General features: G+C 52.1%; 9 protein-coding genes across 9 annotated transcripts; 8 read left to right on the top strand and 1 right to left on the bottom strand.

Annotated features, from left to right (window-relative positions):
• Positions 1–28: 28 nt before the first annotated feature.
• CLAFUR5_14360 (F-box protein) lies at positions 29–1,375 on the bottom strand (the record flags this gene model as incomplete). The annotated part of the gene is made up of 1 exon (XM_047913508.1): positions 29–1,375. One exon carries the CDS (start codon positions 1,373–1,375, stop codon positions 29–31), a length of 1,347 nt encoding a protein of 448 aa, XP_047769631.1.
• A 264-nt stretch (positions 1,376–1,639) lies between these two features.
• Positions 1,640–2,412, top strand: CLAFUR5_14359 (Cytochrome c oxidase subunit 13, mitochondrial; the record flags this gene model as incomplete). The annotated part of the gene is made up of 4 exons (XM_047913507.1): positions 1,640–1,790; positions 1,998–2,022; positions 2,123–2,282; positions 2,362–2,412. The coding sequence occupies 4 exons, from the start codon at positions 1,640–1,642 to the stop codon at positions 2,410–2,412; spliced, it is 387 nt and encodes a 128-aa protein (XP_047769404.1).
• A 1,717-nt stretch (positions 2,413–4,129) lies between these two features.
• Positions 4,130–5,904, top strand: CLAFUR5_14358 (uncharacterized protein; the record flags this gene model as incomplete). Its single annotated transcript, XM_047913506.1, has 3 exons — positions 4,130–5,117; positions 5,246–5,415; positions 5,494–5,904. The coding sequence occupies 3 exons, from the start codon at positions 4,130–4,132 to the stop codon at positions 5,902–5,904; spliced, it is 1,569 nt and encodes a 522-aa protein (XP_047769405.1).
• A 69-nt stretch (positions 5,905–5,973) lies between these two features.
• CLAFUR5_14357 (uncharacterized protein) lies at positions 5,974–6,986 on the top strand (the record flags this gene model as incomplete). Its single annotated transcript, XM_047913505.1, has 2 exons — positions 5,974–5,993; positions 6,017–6,986. 2 exons carry the CDS (start codon positions 5,974–5,976, stop codon positions 6,984–6,986), a joined length of 990 nt encoding a protein of 329 aa, XP_047769407.1.
• Positions 6,987–7,343: 357 nt separating this feature from the next.
• Positions 7,344–7,682, top strand: CLAFUR5_14356 (uncharacterized protein; the record flags this gene model as incomplete). The annotated part of the gene is made up of 1 exon (XM_047913504.1): positions 7,344–7,682. The coding sequence occupies one exon, from the start codon at positions 7,344–7,346 to the stop codon at positions 7,680–7,682; it is 339 nt and encodes a 112-aa protein (XP_047769364.1).
• A 2,392-nt stretch (positions 7,683–10,074) lies between these two features.
• On the top strand, positions 10,075–10,887 carry CLAFUR5_14355 (uncharacterized protein; the record flags this gene model as incomplete). Its single annotated transcript, XM_047913503.1, has 1 exon — positions 10,075–10,887. The coding sequence occupies one exon, from the start codon at positions 10,075–10,077 to the stop codon at positions 10,885–10,887; it is 813 nt and encodes a 270-aa protein (XP_047769520.1).
• A 608-nt stretch (positions 10,888–11,495) lies between these two features.
• On the top strand, positions 11,496–12,338 carry CLAFUR5_14354 (uncharacterized protein; the record flags this gene model as incomplete). The annotated part of the gene is made up of 1 exon (XM_047913502.1): positions 11,496–12,338. One exon carries the CDS (start codon positions 11,496–11,498, stop codon positions 12,336–12,338), a length of 843 nt encoding a protein of 280 aa, XP_047769409.1.
• A 298-nt stretch (positions 12,339–12,636) lies between these two features.
• CLAFUR5_14353 (uncharacterized protein) lies at positions 12,637–13,392 on the top strand (the record flags this gene model as incomplete). Its single annotated transcript, XM_047913501.1, has 1 exon — positions 12,637–13,392. One exon carries the CDS (start codon positions 12,637–12,639, stop codon positions 13,390–13,392), a length of 756 nt encoding a protein of 251 aa, XP_047769430.1.
• A 1,159-nt stretch (positions 13,393–14,551) lies between these two features.
• Positions 14,552–14,830, top strand: CLAFUR5_14352 (uncharacterized protein; the record flags this gene model as incomplete). The annotated part of the gene is made up of 1 exon (XM_047913500.1): positions 14,552–14,830. One exon carries the CDS (start codon positions 14,552–14,554, stop codon positions 14,828–14,830), a length of 279 nt encoding a protein of 92 aa, XP_047769410.1.
• Positions 14,831–17,274: the final 2,444 nt, after the last annotated feature.

The following is a 17,274-nucleotide window of genomic DNA, read 5'->3' as shown; positions in this document are numbered from 1 at the left end:
ATCATACTACATCGTCAATATCATCACCTCATCCATCGAAAGTCCACACCCCCATCGCACTCTCCGCGTCACCCTGCTGGACCGCCGACTCCTTCAACGCATCCGATAAAGCATCCAAATCGTCGGCCGTAGAGGACGTATGCCACAGCAAACTCTTCGCAACCCTCACCTGCCGCAAATGTGGTAAAGTTCCCTCATCCAATGCAATCATCACATCAATTGGTGAGATCTTGTCCTCGATACCGGGATTGCCACTATTCGTCAGCTCCAGCGTTCGAAGATCGCACACGCGCCCGGGAGTCCATCTGTGCCGGGTTGGGAGGCTTGCGGAATGGGGGAGGCAGGGAATGTACTCGACAGCTTCTTTGTGGCTGCCTACATCCAGATCGAAGAGGATTGGGGAGATGTAGTCGACGCTGACGCTGAGTTTCGTTAGGCCGGGAAGTACCACCAGAACGCTATCGAGAGCTGTGGTGCCGAGTCGTGGGAGGTTGGCGAGGCGCAGGATTTCCAGTTCGGGGAGTGGTTGGACTGCTGTGCGGAGGAGGTGCATCAATGCAAATCCCTTTGCCGCTGGACAGTGTTCGATAGTCAGGCTTCGTAGGGTTGGAGGTAATGCGACGATGCCGTGCATAAAGTGTGCATCGATGCCGCCGCTTAGGCTGAGATTTTCTAGGCGTGGTGGCCAGGTCACTGAGCCGGGTGTGACTTGGCCGTGAAAACCGGCGGAGCGGGGGAGGCGGAATGTTGTGAGGCTTTGGATGTGAGAGACTGTTTGGAGGAGTCGTGATAGTGAGGGTGATTCCGACACCATAGCTAGGTCCAGTAGCCGTAGGTTCGGACATTTCGATAGTGGTGCCAGACAGTTATCGCCGAATGTCGCTACCGGCGCAACGAATGCTTCCAGATTCTCCTTCGTCCTCCCTAATAGTCGTGCGGTCGTAGACTTGCTCCCTTGGTGCACGAGGCCCCGCATATCGAGGACTTTCACCAGCTTGGCAAGGATACTCTTCCGGACGTGGAGGTTCTTGGACGGCACGACGGTCTGCACGAACGGATCGAAGTTCTTCCCGTAGAGATGCGGACTTGCATAGAGCATGGGCACAGCCGCTGAATACCATTGTCCCGATAAGCGGCAACATGATGCCAGTGTGTATTGTGATTCCTTGAAGTGGGAGACATACTCCAGGATTTGTATGATCACTTCGTCCGGAAGATATACAGCTGGGCTCGTCCATACTCTGGGCTTCTCGTCCACTTTCGGGGGTTGATGATCGTTGGACACATCGTCGTTGTTCTTACGCCCGCCACTGGTGACATAATCAAGATTCTTTTCCATCCGGACAGTCCAGTTGCTCTGCATGTCCAGCGCCATGATGTGCTCCCAGACGCGGACCGTGAAGAAATCGCTAAGTCATCATGATATGAAAATAATGAAGTGGCAAGCTTCGCATATGAAAGAAGTCCAGAACCTTCCCAGAGTGAAGTCGCTGTTGCTGAGGTAAGGATGGCGTAGTTCTGCGTGTCACGTGGCTGCTCCAGCGCCGGATGTTTCCGACACTCAAGCTTCAACCTCGCATTGACCTCACCTCACTGCACGACGACCCATACCGAAGTCACCACCGACACGACCGCAACGATGTTCGGACTACGCGCGATCCGCTCACAGACACCGGCCATCCGCCAGCTCACCCAGCGCCGCCTTCAGTCTGGCGGTGTTCAGAGCCCGGCCGACAATGCCTTCAACCGCGAGCGACAGGCAGTGAAGGAGCATGCCGCGGAGTCGAGTGGTACGTAACAGTCTATCACGCAGGACTGTATGAGGCCATGCGCTATGGGGTGGTGGGAGGGAGGGGTAGCGGAGCCCGGGGGCGCGGCAGCGCGGTGGAGGGGGTCGTGTGGAAAGAGAAGGAGCAAGAGCAGGCGTGTCGCGCACCATACAACCATGCTCCAATCACAATCCAATTTGACGGCTTGCTAACAAAACTTACTTACAGATCTCTGGCGCAAGCTCTCCATCTAGTACGGTTCCCTCCCCATATCACCTTCTTACGCAGACAGCACACCGCATCACAACCACACCACGATGCAACATCCAGTCCCATGTACTAACGCGCTGCAGCGTCGTCATCCCCTCCCTTATCATCGCCAGCGTGAACGCATGGAGGCTGTGGGACGAGCACTGGGAGCACGTTGCTCACGGTCCACCGCTTGAGGAGAAGACCGAATACCCATACCAGAACATCCGAACCAAGAACTACTTCTGGGGTGACGGCGATAAGGTGAGTGGAAGATTAGTGGAAGATTGGGGAGACAATAACATTTGTGGAAGACAGGCATGGCTAACACTTTCCCGCATAGACCCTCTTCTGGAACCCCAAGGTCAACTACCACAAGAAGGACGAAGAGTAAATGGCAGCTTGATACGGAGCTAGAGAACCTTGGTCTCTACTTTGACGTGGAGGATGCCTCTGGGATCTCATGGGCATGCTGAGGTAAAAGCATGGCTCGGCGGCGCTAAGCAGATAGCTGTGCCAATCACTGACATGCTCGTACTGGGTCCCGAGAGATTTGAAGAGCTCAGGACGAACCTCGACGTATATCGGTGGTGTGTATATTACCTGCACGGCATTTTCATTTGTTCTCAGACGTCCTCCATGACACAGCCACAAGCCCAACATAAGGCCGCCCACTGACAGCGATAAGAAAATGAGGGCGCGAGTGACCTGGCATTTCTCGAACGACACACAATGCGCCCGGGCCTACAATGTATTCTCCGCACCACACTGCGCTCCATTGACGGGTGTTTGTGAGGAAACGCTCTCCTTTGACGAACAATTTCGCGACCACAACAATACCAAGCAATGCCATCAAAGAAAGCTATCTACCAACGATTCAGCACAATCATACTGCAGCTCTGGACCTCGTGCCCTCCTGGAAAGCATACAATCCACGTGATCTTGTACCTATTTCTCCTCGCCATATCTGCCACTCGATTTTTTCGCATCATGGCACGCCCATACACAGCACTCGCACAATCGAAGCAGCTTATACGGCCTCGAAATACCCTTACCACAAACGATCGAGCAAGAATCGTTCCTTCGATCGTACCCGATGACGCTTATCTCGCCTCCATTGTTAGGGTGTGATCTCCAGAGGCCTGGCATCCTCTCACACCTGCTGATACCAGCGTTCAGTTTGAATAGCATGGTTTGACAAAAGCTCAATATATGCCTTTGTGAGAGGCGCATTGTCTATCTCTGTGCAGACTAGGCCTCAGGCAACAATATTCACGTGATCGAATTTCGACCAATCAAACACACCCACCACTCTCAATCCGCAGGGACTTCCGTCAACAACACAGCGACATCATCAATGATCAAAAACACCGAAGTGTCAAGACGCGCTCGATCGGTTGAATATGACCTCTCTCCGATGTGGCTGTGGCGTCTGCGTTGACAGACTTCTCATGGCCGATGCTTACCTCGACTGCCTCGACATTGCGCCTCGACATTGCGCCTCGACCCTACGCGTTCGACCGGGCATGAAGAAGACCATGGCCCTTGGCCTAGATATCAATTAAACTGACCTTGCTAAGTCGTAGTAGGAATAGGTCTTTCCATGCAGATTGAACGATCACCTTGTACAGTGGCCGGGCTGGATGTCGGAACTCCTGAGAGGAGAGGTGGTCACCGCACATCCAGAGCAACAGCGACTATGACCTGCGCTGGGAACTTCGAGTACCCTAGAGGAGATGGATACTGTCGAAACGATGCGCGCGCGCTCACCCTTTTACTTTGCAAGTGCTCGCTACGCCACAATTTGGCTGTTCCAACGATCGGAAGGCACTTGAGAAGCGGAAGGACGCCACTTGATATGTGCTGCTCCAACACATTATCACAAGAATACCATCGCGGAACGCCATGTCAAATGCAGTCCTAGACAAAGCCCTTGTGGCCTTTATGTCAGTCCATCATTGTGACATGATGTCGTGCTTCTGGCCGGATCCGGTAGGGTTCAGCACAAAGGAGTCAAAGGATGGGTCGTTCGAAGTCTTGTGGGTATTGCAATGAGTTGCGTACAATGCATTGGCATATCGCCAGATCAAGAGACCTCGATATTGTCGAAGATGGCAGCATCACCTCCTGGCATCACCGCAAAGGAAACCGACGACCGGAGCCTAGCTACTGCCACGACCGAGTCAGATTTAGATGCCCTTGTGGGCTACAAATTCCCTCATGCATGCAAAGAAATCTCAGCATGTCGTATCTGTCGAGACAACTTCCGCGATACAGCTTGCTACGCGAGTTTGCGAGCGACTGGAAATGCACCATTAATTGCAAGATTTTTAACGTACACACAGACGCTGTCCAAAGATGAAGGCCGCTCTGTCATCGCAGCGTCCAGGACTGGCATTGATGGCAGATACAGGAACATCTGTAACGAGGTCTCCACCAAGGGCGACAAGATCATGGCTCGTTGGTCCAGATTCAATGCTGCTCGGCGCTCCACAGTGCTACGAGCAGCACTACCCGACAACTTTCCGGACGACAAGTGGGCGCATCTGTGTGCTTACTTCACGCGCGGCCCGCAATCTCCTGTCTCCATGCGAGACAAACATCGTCACAAGTTCTTGCTGCCGTTCTTGGATCTGAAAGATATGGCCAGCGATCCTGCGAAGCTGCTGCAGCTGCTCGAAATGCGGACGCAGTATCCACCAGCCCAGCATGCATGGAACGATCACCAGACAACAGCTTTCGGACGCAATAGTGGCATGCTCGCTATGCGGATGTCAGATGTCATGATCTCGACACAGCAGGCGTCATATGGTCAAAGTGTTGGGTTCGAACACGAAGCGTTCCATAGATGGGAGACCATCGGCTTTCCGACAGCTGAGATACTCTTTGAGGCGCAACAACACCTCTATGATTTCCTCGCAAAGGTTACGGCAGGCATCCTCAAAGGAGCTACTGGTCCGGCCACAGGCTGCACAGCATGGCTTACAGCTGCCGCTGGTGCATTTGCTAGCTATGCGTCAAGAAACGGCCAAGACGATGTCGGATTGTTCTATGTGCCTGTCCAGCATTTCAAGCCGCTGCCTACGTTCGACATTCAACGTCTGTGAGATGTGATGCAGGAGCGTCTCGAGATAATCGAAGATGAGTACTGGCTGCTGGAGACAGGTGTGTATTGAACGATCGTGGCAATATCGCGAGCCGGCACTGATGACAACTTTTGCTTACAGATATTGTACCCGCTTACGATACCGTTGCCAGCATTGTTCAAGCGCAGTACTGCTCGCAGCAGGATGATAACAACAAATGGGCAGCGGCAGCTCACGAGCTGACTCAGCCATTGGTAGAAAGAGCCAAGGTGTGGGACACGATTGAGGTTCTTGGTGCGTGCATACAGCAGGTAGGTTTGCGCTCCATGCATTGCTCTGCAGGCTCCTATTTGATGAATCTCGCCACTCAAATGCTTACAGTAATGTAGGTTCTTCGACAGCAATCATCTGCCTGCGAGGCAGGTCAGACGAAGCTGGCCGGAGAACTGGAAGGGGCGATATGTCATACCCATGACACTATTCGGGTCTTTTTGGAGGAGGAATATCCGAGGCTGATGCGTAGGGTTCTGTTGACAGACGCCGTCTTCGATGATGTTCGCCGCAGCAACCCCAGGGTCATGTCGGTGCAGGATGATAAGCAGAAGCTCGGGATCCTTCAGCTTCAAGCCTTCGAATCGCAACGTTTGCTCTGGGCTTTGATGGAGATTCACAACGACTCTACCTCGCCGTATACTCCTGGAGCAGAGACTGCCCTGGCGTACTTAGAAGACATGCTTGCAGCAGGTGACGTCAAGTCAGGCACAGAGGCTGTCAGAACTCCCGAGCTTGGGATGTTATGATTGACTTCTCCTCCGCATTGTGGTCCATGCACCATTTGGAAATACATCGGCCTAGATTCATCCAGAGAAATGGGCCTGAGCGCAAAAAGGTATGGCCAGTTTTCCTTGCCAGATATCGCGCCTTGCGCGACGAGAGGAAAGAAGCTGGGAAGGCAGCCTACGTGGCTCCTGGCGTTGTGTCCCACGAAAAGTATGAAGAAGTCCAACAAGCTCAACATAAGGGCCTCATCAAGGCTGGTCAACTTCTCAAGCAGTTTCATGCTATCAAGGTGCCGGCTAAAAGAAAACATACAAACTCTTGGCTGGACAATGCTCGCCAAGCCAAGGATGCATTGAACGCTTTCTGGTCAGAGGTCCGAAGTGTACGAATATGCGAGATGGAGGGCGCGCACGGACATGTGATCGAGGAAGTGGAAAAGTGCAGGGAGGTCACTCTGCTTGATTTTTACAGAGATCCTGAGTTCCTGAACTCCATCGACGCCGAACTCGCAGAACTGAATGCGGGAAAGGAGGCCGTAAATGCAGGACGACCTTTGAAACGCCCATCGAACGAGGATCATGAGCCACAAAGTCAATGGGGGACCAATGATAAGACTCCACCAAAGCGCCCCAAAATCGAAAAGCTGGAGAAGCCACCCAAGCGCAGGCGAGACCCCGACTATGAAGGACCACCGGAAGAAGACCCAGAGCCTGTACTTGCAGCATATCTGCCTCCCGAAACCATGTCTGTCTCACAAGCCACGCTACAGACCCTTGCTCGTCTTTGGCCACACCAGAGCATGACAGTCCGAGAAGGGACCGTCCGTTGGAATGATTTCCAGGCCGCAATGGAAGATATTGGCATGCGAGCAAGCCCAGGTGGAGGCTCGAAGGTTTCCTTCTTCGGCAGAGGTCGCAGCATCGTGATTCATGCACCCCATGGCTCCGGGACTGTGCAGCTTACTAGAGGAAATTTGGGCAAGTTTGGTAGAAGGTTGACAAGACACTTTGGCTGGACATATGGTATGTTTGAGGAGAGGCTGAGGGAAGAGGAGGGTGATGAGGGCGATGAGGACAATGAGGGCGATGGGGATGCGGAGTGAGACGGCTCATGCCAGAACGTCCTCATCGACATACCTGTCACAGCGGAATTAAAGACTGGATTCGAGCTTGTGAGGGCTTCCGAAGCACCACTTGAACGCTCTACACCAGACCCCGGTATGTGTCTGGAACGCTCAATGCCGTATACGGAGGTCAAATGCATGAACATGGCCAGCGAAATGTCAAGGCGCTGGCGATCGCCCTCCTTGTCGCGATCATATGGCCGAGGAGATTGAAGATTGCCGGCTTCCGGAACCCCATATAAGTCTCCACTCTTTGGTCAATGTAAAGTATACCCTTATGTTCCCCACCAGAAGTACCCGCCGTGTTGTCCTTGCCGCTGCTACGATACCACATTCATGGCCTCACGAAGCGTCTCAAGTCTTCCGGAAGTCATAAGACATTATAGTGAAGTCGCCGAAGTCGTCAATCATCGCGAAATGAACCGCTTCATCCAAGATATTAGATCACGCTGGGATCCTCCTACCCACGAAAAAGACTATCGATTCGAAGGCTGGACAAGCGAAGGCGCTTTGACAAAATGCATCTACCAAGGGGTTTTCTGGTACCACGACCGTCCGCAGCCTGTTGAGAGCTGGAATGCCAGTGATGCGGAGATAGACCGGCAGATCCAAATCAGACCGACCCTTGAAGAGATTATCAACTTCGTCGCGAAGCCAATACAGCGAGCTCTATGAGGCTCAGTACGTGGGGCAAATTCAGCTTCTACCTACACTCGACGACCTGATTGCTTGGGTGCCAAAGCCTCTGAAGAAGGCCCTATCTGAGAGTGACAGAACTGAGAGGCTGCGGAACTTGACGATAGTATTGGAAGAACAGTTGAAGGCATCAGGAACAGCGTTAGCATCATCTTTGAAACTTCCCGGGGACATCTCGGACCTCTAAGCTATCACAGATGGTATCCAAGGTGCAGGTATCGAGTCCGAGACCGGCAGCACTAAACTCTTATGGCCCATGCCTCGGGGTCTTGGTTGGGGAGGCATCACGGCAGAGTCTGGGAAGATACTTTACTTGGTCACCATCAGGGGCCCAGATTAATTGGAACAATTCGGAGAGAAAGCCGTCGCTTCATGGAAGATCGGTGGCGACACTCAGGTGAGGAGCCTATTCTATGTTCTGTGCCAATCTTTCGACGGTGCCAGAGTCACTTGGAGGATCATGAGCCAATGGGGTATTGAGGTTGATCTCTTTGATGATATTGCACAGTTGCTAGAATGTGAGGCTAAGCTCATTGGCGAGAGGTACGTTACTGAAGGTTACTTGGCATCGGGCAGTGACTTAGGCCATAGTGAAGCGTGCGAGACATGCGCTGTACGAGGCGCATGCTCCACCATCTACACTACAGTCTGAGACACTGCCACGTGGATTTCGAGTATGGCTAACTTCCTTCTGTTTGTAGGGAGCAAGGGGCTCAGACGCAGATTGTGATAGAGGGGGAACTTCCTGGTCGCGACATTTACTGAAGCTCTTTCTCATCGGACACTAAGAAACTCGGCATGCCAGAAGGATGCCATGGATTCTAATAGATCGGGTATCTATCATATCGAAGGACCATATCATCTATCATCGCGCCACCTGGTGTTCTCTCAACACAATCCGTCTCATGTTGTAGAAAGTGCGCCAGATCCTTATAGAAGCTCAACTCGTAATCATAATCATTTACAATGATCCACTCTGGCGGCAGTTTGTTATTGCCAGAGACGTGGTTTCCATCGCTAGATGAATGGCAGAAGACGGAGTAGATGCGCCGATGCTGAATGCTGCCACCAAGTTTCCAAGCTGCCAATGCCAATTTGCATCGATCGTTGACCCAATGTGCGATATCGTCCAGCATCTCCAATTTTTAAGCGTAGCGACCGAGCGCTAGCCATCCACCGTAGTGCGAGCTTGCGAGCACGTAGGTGGTGGCGTCAGCGAGGGAGTGGAGCTCTATCACCAGCCCCGGACGAGCGCCAAGCCCCTCTGTGATTGGTCAACTTTCAAGTTTTGGTGGCACGTGACCTACCGCGCTGTGCCTGTTGGCGAACTCGCAAACATACGGTCGTCGCACAACAAGCACTGCACGTCGGGTAGGGGTAGCGTGGATCGCACGCTACTTTGAAGTCCAGAAGGGTTGGTATAGAGCTCCATTCCGCTACGCTTACCCTTGGAGGTTCACAACCGCCAACAGCACATTTTACGTTGACCCAATATGCGATATCGTCCAGCATCTCCAATTTTACATCTTGTCGCTGAAGAGTATATATGAGTTCCGTCTGTTGAGTCTCTACGGGCACGCCAGCACCATGAAGGCCATCTGTCAAGGTCATCAGAGCATGAAAGTCCTCGGGCATGTCGAGCTGAACAGGCTCCATAGTTCCTGCTGCCTCAACTTGGTCCCGAAGAGCTGCTCTCATTGACTCCATCTTTGCTGTGATCTGATCGAGGGATGCGGTAGTCGTGAGAGGTCCGGGTATGCGATCGGTCAGCGATGTGATAGGCGGTTGGAGCAAGATCTGGTTGTATTCCTCTGCTTCACATAGCGGTCCATCTCGCGGAGGATCCGGGTTTCCGAAGGCAATCTGGTATATGTGCAAGTTCATTGCAGCAGCGTCTGTGTACCCGTCGTAACGAGGTTCGCATTCGTCTTCGGGTCATGGGTCCCATTTGGACTTTATCTCGTTGATGAAGCGTTCTATCTCTAGATGATTGACAGCATCTGCGACTTCATAATACTCTTGTACGACCTTCGCCAGTGTATCAGATCCTTCGGAAGCCATGGCAGATGTGTAGATGCATAGATGCGGGCGGGCGGGCGGCTACATTCCAGAGGTCCTTTCCGTTGATGAGTCAAGGCAGCGGGTGGAGCAGACGCATCGAATGAGTATGATCCTTGGCGGACAAAGCTTGACACCGTACCTTCCTAATACAGATGCGCTAGATCCTGTTCCCGCAAGGATGACGCTGAAAACGAACCAAACTTCTCGTGTTCCGATTAGCAACACCACACCATGGCTTCTTCGTTAAAGGGAATCATCAGGCGCTACGATCAAGTTGCAGTAATGGTCACCCTGACTCACCCAGAGAGAAATGCACCGCCTCATCCAGCAAGTCCGAGAGCTATGGAATCCTGTCTACGCACCAGACGCGGAGGAGTGGGAGCCCAACTATCATGCCGAAGGCTGGACTGAAGCAGGAGCATTCTCGTTGTGCATCTACCAAATTGCTTTCGACATTGCTGAGCCTGAACGCACGGGTCCATTATGCCAAGCGGAAGAGAATAACCAAGTATTGTTCCGACCGGTGGAGTCCTTAGTACACGATATTCGCTCGCACATGTCTGAGCTCAAACCAAAGCACAAGATAATACAGGAATTGGCATCATTACAGGTAGCTATCCAGCGTGTAGTTGACGAAGCTTTGCCCTCGAGAGCTGATCCGATCAGACTGCCGGAGGACTACGAAGCATCGAGGCATGTGACAAACCACATCAGTGGTGCCGGTATACCATCAGAACTCGCAGGTACAGTTCTGATTCAATCTCCGTCGCTCGATGATGCTGAAAATATCTTGAATCCAAACGCTGATGACTGGAGAGCTTCGTACTTTGCTTCCGGGGTTCGATCTACCGATCACACGCCACATGCTGGCTGGAAAATGGGCGGCTGTACGCAGCATAGAGACATATATTATGTGCTCTGTCAGGAAGCAAACGAGAAGGCATCGCCACTGAAATGGAAGATCTTTGATAAAAATGATGTTGACGTGGATGTGTACGAAACCCTGGCACACTTCCTCGGAGAACAGGCCAAATACATCGAGCAAAGGCCAGGTGGACATCAGCAAGAAAAGCTGCCTCTGGCGGAGAGATATCCACCGGAGGAGGGTACCTCGTTACTGTGATAATCGATGGAACTGAGTGCACGCATGTGATACCAAGACAAACAACGATGTTGGGAGCACCCAGTACGACTAGTGCAAAACATCATGAACCTCTTGGAAACGAAGAGGTATAGGCCGTTTAAGACGAAGCCTACTGCAGTCCATGCTATTCCGTTACCCAGCTCGTGAGTTCTGGTTGCGTGCTGATTACTGTCTCTGCCGTGCTATGACCCACACCTGGGCCAAGGTGCGTATAACTTGACGAAGATTGACTCTAACAGCTAAGCAGCAGAATGACTACAATGTTGTCGGACGGTAAGTTCTTACATCCCTCAATTGAAGCGTTGTGCGGCACAGCAATATGACGCATACCTTTGAGATCTGCATAGCGAAAAGCTTGTTGCAAGACAACCGTCACTCAATTTTTGACTCATGCTATCTACTGTAGCAGAAAGTCAATTGTTAGTCACTCACATACTTTGCTCTTCGCCTAATAAGAATGATTCCAGACAGCAGGATCATCTGGCAACGATTTTTGATTCCACCTCGATGCCTAGACGATGGCCGGCGATAATTGCACCTTCTGCTTCTCTTGCGACGGGAGAGCAGACCGTACTTCTCCTCGTTCAATGGAAGATGTGATTCATCGGTATGAAGAAGTCGCAGAATCTGTCAACCAACGAGAATTCAAGCGCTTTGTCGAAGAGATTAGACAGAAATGGCATCCCCTCCCGCCCGTAGAGGAATTCTGGGAACCAGGCTACAGGGGCGAAGGCTGGACCGAGGATGGAGCATTCGCACGGTGTGTTTATGCTGAGGCAACGGGCTTCGCCCCAGATATCCAACGTGAAGAGCCACTTTGCGAAGCAGAGAAGAAGAATCAAGTCTTGTTCCGGCCACTGGATTCCTTGTTAAACGTTATCATAAGGGGCCCTCTCTACGATCCTAAACCAGAGGACAAGATTTCTAAAGCGCTATCTGCGCTTCTGTCAGGCCTTCAGAGGCAGGCCACCGATACGGCGTCCTCAGAACCTATCTCGCTTGAGTTGCCAAGGGATTCTCAAAAGCTTCTGCGTATAACAGACGGCATTCAAGGGGCGGGCCTACCCTCAGAAACCGCGAACACCTATCTCGTGAGCGGCATAGACGGACTTGAGCAAGGACTGCGGCACTCTTTCAACAACATGTGGAGCGATGACTGGACGGTATTCACATCGTGGGAGCTCGGCTGCTGTACGCAACATCGACAGATACACTACGTGCTTTGCCGAGACGCACGCAACGATGCTGTTCCGATTGCTTGGAAGGTATTTGACAACACCGCTGATCATCTAGATGTGTATGATAGCCTTGCACAGTTCCTCGAACACCAGACTGTCCACATCGAGCAGACACCTGGTGGGCACAAGCAGGAGCTTGCCCTATATTCTGATACGTATCCGACCTATGCGTGGTACGACTCGTATTTGTAGATGTTCATCGTTATGACAGTTGAGTAACGCGAGAACCGTAACATCCTCGTCTCTCAGCAAGACTGTCGACAAGCAAGGCCCACAAACCCAAGTACAGGAAGTACTCGTGAAAGCAATCCCGAAAAAACATGGTCATGCGTGCCCGTAGTATGACGCATACCTCTGCAATATGCACGGCACAAACTTTATTGCACAGCGATCGTCATTGCACTCTTGACTCACTCTGTCCACCGCAGCAAGACTTCATCTCCCCACCACAACTCCCACCAGACTGTCAGTCGAGCCTCTACTACACATCATGACCTCGCCCACCGACCAAGACTTACGAGCAATCGTCCAGCACTATGGCGAAGTCGCCGAACTCACCAACCGTCGACGAATGGAACGCTTCATCGAAGAAATCAGACAAAGATGGAGACCTTACTCCCATGAAGAGGATTACCGTCAGGAGGGCTGGACTGACGAGGGCGCGTTCACCAAGTGCATCTTTCAGGAAGCATTCTACGGGCACGACCAGCCAAAGATGGACCGGAGTCGATCTGACTTGTCCTGGGCGGAGGTCGAGGGCCAAATCCAGAGTAATCCATCACTTGGAGAGATCATGGACTTTGTGCGGAGGCCTTTGACTGGACCGCAGCCTGAAAGCGTGAGGATCGAGATCCTTGGTGATCTCAAGGAGGCCATGAAGCGGCAGCTCGAGACCTCGGGCATAGCGGACACATCCAAGCTGGAGCTACCTTCAGATCTCGAGGTCCTGTTTTCTGTGGTGGATCGTATACGACAAGCAGGCGTGCCGTCGGAGACTGCTTACACACAACTAGTCTACTCCCTCGGCACCCACCGCGGCGCTACAGATATGCCTTACTATGTCTCTCTCTCCAGGCGAAGACATGATGAGCTGTACTGCCCGATCGCAGCTTTTGAACTCGGTGGTGGCGGCCAGCATCGGAGCACTTACTACGTTCTCGGCCAGCCCTCGGACTGCACTGAGTTGACTTCTTCTGCGACGTGGCAGATTTGGGATCTCTTTGGTAACCATGAATTGGACTATTAAGACAGTATTGCTGACTGGCTTTCGCACGAGGCGGAGGTCACCGAGGAGGATCCAGAAAGAACGATTCGGGAGCTGAGGATCATCTACGAAAGATATCCGGTACAGTAGTCCTCGCAGTTCAAGTGCCCGGCTTGAGTCCCGTTCGCCGCAAGCCAAAAGGCGATGGTAACCACAACAGAAGACAAGTAGTAATCTGCCAGGCCAATGCTGTTGGCAAAGGTGTTTCGCGGAGCTGGAATAAAACTACTAAGGGTGGATGTATTCCAAAGCGGCGGGCTTCCGATGACCTTCGCTCAACGCCTTCGTAGTCGTCTAGCCTAACGATAGCACTCTCGGCCAGATCAAACGGCTTTACGCGATAGAGCGTTTCCTTGCGAGCCGAATGCACCTTTCCTCGATTTGCGACGGCAATAGGTCGATCTGTCATAACACTAAGTGGGAGTGTGGCATCCAGGACCCGCCCCTTTGGATCAACACGCCATTGTACACCCCGAATTCTGAGAGTTTCTGCAGCCATCGTGGCCGATATGCGCTCCGAAAGATGGTAGGCCTGACTCGACAGGAGGGAGTAATGCGCAATGCAGTCTTACCCAGGGCCTGCAGATCTTCGACAGCATGGGCTGGATAGTGATAGTTGAGGAAGCCTTGATTCTCCTTAGTGTAAGAGCAGCTCTGCTCACAGCCTATGCGGAGAAGTCATCTTGAACTCCACGATGACAGAGACCGAAACCTACGTTGCCGATTAGCACAGAGCTCACATCGCTAAACGCATGACGACCATAGTCCAGACTAGCCTCAATACTTCCCAAGCAAAGTGTGTGCAAGACCCAGCTGTCGCAGCATTGTGCATTGCTCAAATTGGGCTCTCTGTCTTATTCAGGCAATTCTGTGTTGCACAGATTGCGTTAAAGGCAGCGCAAGCGCAGCATTGGTCGACACAGCAAGATGCATGAGGAAGCAGTTTTGAGCTTCGTGCAGCTGCACAGCGCATAGCTGCAGCACTATTACGCAGCTCCACGGAGCTCGGAGCTTGACAAAGACGAGGCCGAAGCAACTGCGTTTCTGGAGATGGTGATAAATAGGAAGAATGATCGTACACAACAAACTCCTTACCGATCACATCTTCCGTACTTACAAGTCATCAAACAATCTCACCACAATGCACTACCTCGTCAGCGTCTCCGGCGGCTGCTGCGTCGAAACCACCACCACGGGCACCCTCAACACCTACGCGGCATCCTCCGACTCTCAGAAATGGCAGGTCTACTTCCGCCACACGGACTTGAACGTCCAAGTCGCTCTGCAGAACGCCAGGGACAGCCAGTGGCTCAGAGCTGCGGCGGGTGGTCCGAACGGGAAGATCGAGACAGGTGAGCGACAGTGGTGGACGCTGGAGAAGGGGAAGGCGCCGAACTCGTACTGGTTAGTAAATAAATAAATACATTCATAATGCCTATCTAGCTCCTAAAAGGTCTACGAGGCCGGGGGCTATCGAGGAAGAGAGAGGGGAAAACCGTCGTACGGGGAAAAACCCTCTTCAGGTGTCAGTAAGTTCTCTCTGTTGCTTGTCGGTCAATCTGTCGTACTAGAAGCGGTGAGCACTAGGTGGTCAGCCGCCCCGGAGTGCCAATCTGCCCGGTGCCTGGGAACGAGTGTTAGTAGCTAGCCGACTATCGAGCAGACGACAGGTCGACTATTAGTAGAGGCGGGTCGCCTATCGAGCAGGAGACAGGTCGACCGTCGAGCGGAAAACGAGCTGGCCGTCGAGTAGACGACGAGTCGACCCTTCCGGGCTCCTATACTCTGTCAGTGCTCCTGTCGCTATTCCTCCTATACTCGGGGTCGCTATAGGCCACGGTCCACCCGCCTACGTAGTCGTCGGTGCCGCCGGAGTTCTACTACGTCTATAGGCAGGGCGCCTTCGAAGGCTTCCTAGAGCTCTTCCTCCTAGGCTGTCTCCCCTATTCTTGCTGCCATCTCACCCGCTATCTAGAACTGCTATAGTAGGCCGGTCCGTATCACTATTCGTGTAGCTACTCGCATCCTACGCGCTGTGCCTATTATATATTAGAAGTCTGTAGCCCTAGTCTCGAGGCGTATTACCTACCGGGCTTCTATAAAGCGTAGGCAGAATAGTACGACGTGTTTCGGCGTCTAGACACGACCACATTCGCATAGGCTACTATCTACTCCCGGTACCTTTCGGCGATATAGATAGTCCTTAAACCTAATATGTTCCGAGCGGAGTAGTATCGCGACTATTGCCTATAGGCGGGTAAGGGCTCGGAAGAGCATTACCCTGTCTCGGCTAATAGGTCCTATCTTCGCCGCTGCCTCGTCTTCTCGTCGGTATACCCGTCGCCGTAGTAGTTGCCCGTTCGGGTGCCGTTCGCCTTTCTCCTAGCGCTCGTTCTAGATTCCCTATATATGTCTACGGACCGCGTTCGCTATAGCCTTCCGTTCTTCGCGTCCCTATCCCGCTCCTATTACTAGTATACTACTAGCTAGGGCCTATACTCGGAACTTTACTATCGGGGTTTATTACGTATCTAGCTACCGCTAGGCCTATAATCCTGTCTTCTTTTTAGGCGCTATAGATCGAAGGCGTGTCGTAATCGCCTAGTACGCCGCGCTAATATCGCTCCCTACCTTACTATTTGCCGTCTAGAGCGTATAGCCTATAGCGAGCTATTAGAGGTAGAGGTCTAGTAGCGCGATCTACGTGTCCGCTTCTAGGACCTACGTCGGTATAGTACGGTATACCCCGGTCGCCCTACGTAAACATTCGTTCTATACGTTTTAAATCTACTTTATCTAGCTAGTCGCGTAGGATAGATACTAGACTAGTGCCCTAAAGGTAATCGCCGGTCGGACGATAGAGCTATATAGCTAGCGTACCTTTACGAAGGCTACGCCCTATATAGAGGCCGCGAGGCGTATAACTAAGGCTTTATTCTAGTCTCCCCGCTACCGGAGCTACTTTAGGTAGGCGTACTACTAGAGTTACGTGTCTACTTAGAATCCTAGGACCCGGATAGATAGCTATAGAGTAATCTAGCTTACGCCGGTCCCGGCCTCGATTATAGCTTAGAGGTTATACTTCTTCGGGGTCCTCGTAAGGTAGATTATCTAGTACTTCTTAGGTACGAAGACTACCCCGTATCGCGCTACCTATTCGTTATATACCTCGAGCGCCGCTTCGAGTTAGCGGTAGTTAGTCTTAGTTAAGTCGCTATATATTAGGATGTTCGTATTGTCGATAAAGCCTATATAGGAGTTAGTACCGCCGGCGCTTCCCCTAAGTAGCGGGAGCAGCGTAGAGGCGAAGAAAAGGAAGAGGATCGGAGAGAGCGATAAGCCCTACGGGATCCCCGTTTCTATAGGCCGTATCTAAGGTTTACGCTACTCCTCTAGGACGAGCTACGTAGACCGGTTACTAAGGAAGGACTTAATAAACGTAACGAGCTAGCTAGGTAGACCTTTCGCCCGGAGGTTATAGAGTAGTCGGGCGTAGGAAACTTTATCGAACGCCCCCGAGATATCGAGGGATAGTAGAGTAGCGACCTATTATCGACGTATTACCTAGATTATATAAACCTATTCCGTAACGAGTTCTAGAGCGGTTGTTATAGACCGCCCTAGTCGGGCTCCTATCTACTCGGCTAGGAGGAGCTAGTACTCCTCGGCTAGCTTAGAGATACGATCGGCTACGATACGCTCTAGCGCCTTACTAATTATACTAAGTAGGGCTATTAGGCGGTAGGCCTTCCTAACGTCGTATCTAGCCTTACCCTCCTTACGGAGGACGACTATACTCGAGTACCGGAAGGGGGTCGGTACGTATAACTACTAGAGGTATACCGTAAATAGCCCCGCGAGATA

The sequence above is a fragment of the Fulvia fulva genome, chromosome 13, assembly GCF_020509005.1.
Source record: "Fulvia fulva chromosome 13, complete sequence".
Lineage (NCBI taxonomy): Eukaryota > Fungi > Ascomycota > Dothideomycetes > Mycosphaerellales > Mycosphaerellaceae > Fulvia > Fulvia fulva.
The sequence above is the reverse complement of the archived record's forward strand: the minus strand, read 5'-3'. Positions and strand labels throughout refer to the sequence as shown.